Genomic DNA, 2,749 nt, shown 5'->3' on the forward strand with positions numbered 1-2,749 from the left:
ACCAGGGGGTGTTCAGCTTGGATATTAGGGAAAGTTTCATCACCAAAAGGGTGGTCAAGCACTGGAAGGGGCTGCCCAGGGCAGTGGTGGACTCACCATTCCTGGACTTGTTCTCAAAAAACAAGTAGATGTGGCACTTGGGGACACGGCTCGGTGGGCCTGGTGGCATTCAGCTGAAGGTTGGACTTGGTGATCTTGCAGGTCTTTTCCAACCTAATTGGTTCTGTGATCCTACGTGAGAACCAGCCTCGGGTCCCTGCTGCTGGTCCCACCTCTGTCCCGCGCTCCTGCCCATTATCCCAGCCGTGGATTCCCCCACATCCCTCCCAGGCCTGCACAGGGAGGAACGGGCAGTTTCTCCCTGGGTTCAGGGAGAAATAAGGGGCTCTTGGGTGGGATGGAAAAGCGTCCTGCCCTAGGTGGGTGGTGACGGGTCCGATTGCAGCTCTCAGGAAAGCCCGGCGGGAGGAGCAGTTGGTGAGCAAGCGGCTCCTGCGGGAGGACAGCGCGGTAGAGGAAGTGGGACAGGATGGAGCAGACGCCGTGCCGGACCCACTCTCAGAGGATGAGGTGAAGAACATGGCGTTCTCTGTGGTGATGGGGGTCTTTCCCAACATCAACAGGTGAAGGAGGCTGGGTAGGGGTGGCTTTTGGAATGTTTCTGAGTCGCTGCCAGACACAGTGAGGTTCTCTGTGCCCATCTTTATGCCCTGGCTTTCTTTGCCTCCAGGATTAACGGGATGAAATCTTAATGCTGGTAACTTCTGGAAGCTCACCCATGTTTTGATTCCTTGGCCAGGTCCTCGAGCTGCTCAGGGCTGTGCAGAGGGGCTCAGAGGACAGGAAGGGATCGCTCGGCCGCCTCCGCCGGGCCCTGCAGAACGAGGAGACCCAGCAGAAGTTTGTCAGGTCAGCCTGGCTCTGGTGTGGCTGTCACCGTGTCCCAAAGGGCCCTTTGTGCTGGTGGCTGGGTGGGTGAGGGCAGGGTGGGAGGTGACAGCGACGTTTGTGTCCCGCCAGGCTGGAGGGCAGCGTGCGGACACTCACGGGGCTGTTCACCAGCAGCCTGGCCGACATGCAGCTGGAGGCAGCGCGTTGTCTGCACGAGCTGTCCCACTCCAGTGACCCTGCTGTGGCCGAGGCCTGTCTGCCCGTGACCTCCTACCTCCTCACGTACCTGTCGGGGCACAGCGTGGAGTTCACGGTGAGGTCCATGCTCTGGCTCTGAGGATCCCCTGGTAACAGCTGGCATTGACCTCTCTTGGCCAAACCTGCCTCACGTGGGAGTGCTGGTGGGGAGGGGCCCTCTGGGAAGCCTCTGGTGCGACCTTCCCCTCGGAGCAGAACTGTCCCCAGTGCCCAAGTGTTACAACCCACCCCAAAGGTGTGGTAACTGAGGTTCTTGTTAATGGTAGGCCCCTTGGGTGGGATGAGAGTGAAACAACACTGAATGACTGGTGTTTATACATATATATATGTATATGTGTATATATATGGCAGGTTTATTTTAGAACAGTTTGGTGGCAATGGAAAGGAGGTATGTAAACGTTTTGGTTATTATCTATAGAAACATAAAAATGTAAAAGTATAAAGATATCACTTAAGAAAATATATGAGGAAAAGAAAATAAAAATAAGAGTAAGTAGTAGAGAGGAAAGATAGCACCACCAGTGGATCCAGTGGCGAGACTTGACTGTTGCAGTTTCAATGCCCTCCAAAGTGGAAGTGATCAGATACCAACCTGAGCCAGACAGAAAAAGAACAAACTGAAGCTGGCACAGCTGGGAATGGGGTGGCTGGAGAGTCCAGCAGTGTCTGTGTGTCTGGGTTCAGCTCCTGCCCTGCTCGGAGGAGGCTGTGGGACCTGGGCCCTGCTGGCTGCCCAGGGGAGCACAGACAGGGTCACGGCTCTGTGTGTTGCAGGAGCTGTGTTTGTACACACTGGGGAACCTCGTGGTGGAAAGTGAAGCTGTGAGGAAGCGACTTCTGCCTCAGGGCATCATTCCAGTGCTGGCATCCTGCATCCAGGTGGGTGAAACAGCTCAGCCACGCTTCTGCTCCTGGCCTGCCCTAGAGAGACTTTTCTGGCTGACAGCCCTGAGTCAGCAGCCCTCCTTCCAGCCCTGGCTGTGGGCACAGACCCCTCGAGTGTGAGGGTCACTCCTGGGCTCTCCTGCACTCCATTTTTGGGGCTCAGCTCACCGCCTATTGCTCTTCTCCAGCTGAATCTCTCCCACCCAGTGGCTTGCTGATTCAGTCTGTAACACAGGGAGCTGCAGGCTTCTCCCCTCTGCCTGGCTTGGGGCTGTGCTTTGCCGGTCTGCATCTGGGCTCCTGGATCCCTACAGCCACAGCCCAGCGAATGTAGGGAGGGGGATGGCTCAGCTTTGGTGTGGCCACAGGTTCCTGTGTCCCTCCCAGTGCCCTCTGTGCCCCCTCTCCTCCAGGCACGGTGGGACTGTGCTGCTCAGCTGCTGGCTTGGCTTTGGCACTGTGGGCCCCCGGCTCTGCCAGGAGGGATCGTCTCTGTTCTGTTTGATTGCAGTCCCCCCACGAGGCTGTGCTGGAAGGTGTGGGTTATGTCCTCTCACAGCTCCTCCAAGCCAAGGAATCACCCGTGGAGATCATCCCGTGAGTCTGAGCCTCTGAATCCTGCACCGGGAAGGGCCCTGGGGCCCAGTGTGCTATTTGTGTGCCGGGGACACGGGACCTTTCCCATCCCAGTGATGTTGATAGTCCAGGGCAGAAT

At 57.1% G+C, this 2,749-nt stretch overlaps 1 protein-coding gene across 2 annotated transcripts in view; it reads left to right on the forward strand.

Moving 5' to 3' along the window:
• TMCO6 (transmembrane and coiled-coil domains 6) overlaps positions 1-2,749 on the forward strand; it is an 8,785-nt gene that overhangs the window by 976 nt on the left and 5,060 nt on the right. For both annotated transcript variants that reach the window (XM_027888618.1, XM_027888617.1), the window contains exons 2-6: positions 446-570; positions 800-909; positions 1,021-1,204; positions 1,924-2,028; positions 2,546-2,631. In XM_027888618.1, the coding sequence (XP_027744419.1) occupies positions 446-570; positions 800-909; positions 1,021-1,204; positions 1,924-2,028; positions 2,546-2,631 (610 nt within the window). The remainder of the gene's footprint in view (positions 1-445; positions 571-799; positions 910-1,020; positions 1,205-1,923; positions 2,029-2,545; positions 2,632-2,749) is intronic.

Source organism: Empidonax traillii, unplaced genomic scaffold, assembly GCF_003031625.1.
Source record: "Empidonax traillii isolate 1590-97213 ecotype Southwest subspecies unplaced genomic scaffold, ASM303162v1 scaffold242:size1152717, whole genome shotgun sequence".
Classification (NCBI taxonomy): Eukaryota; Metazoa; Chordata; class Aves; order Passeriformes; family Tyrannidae; genus Empidonax; species Empidonax traillii.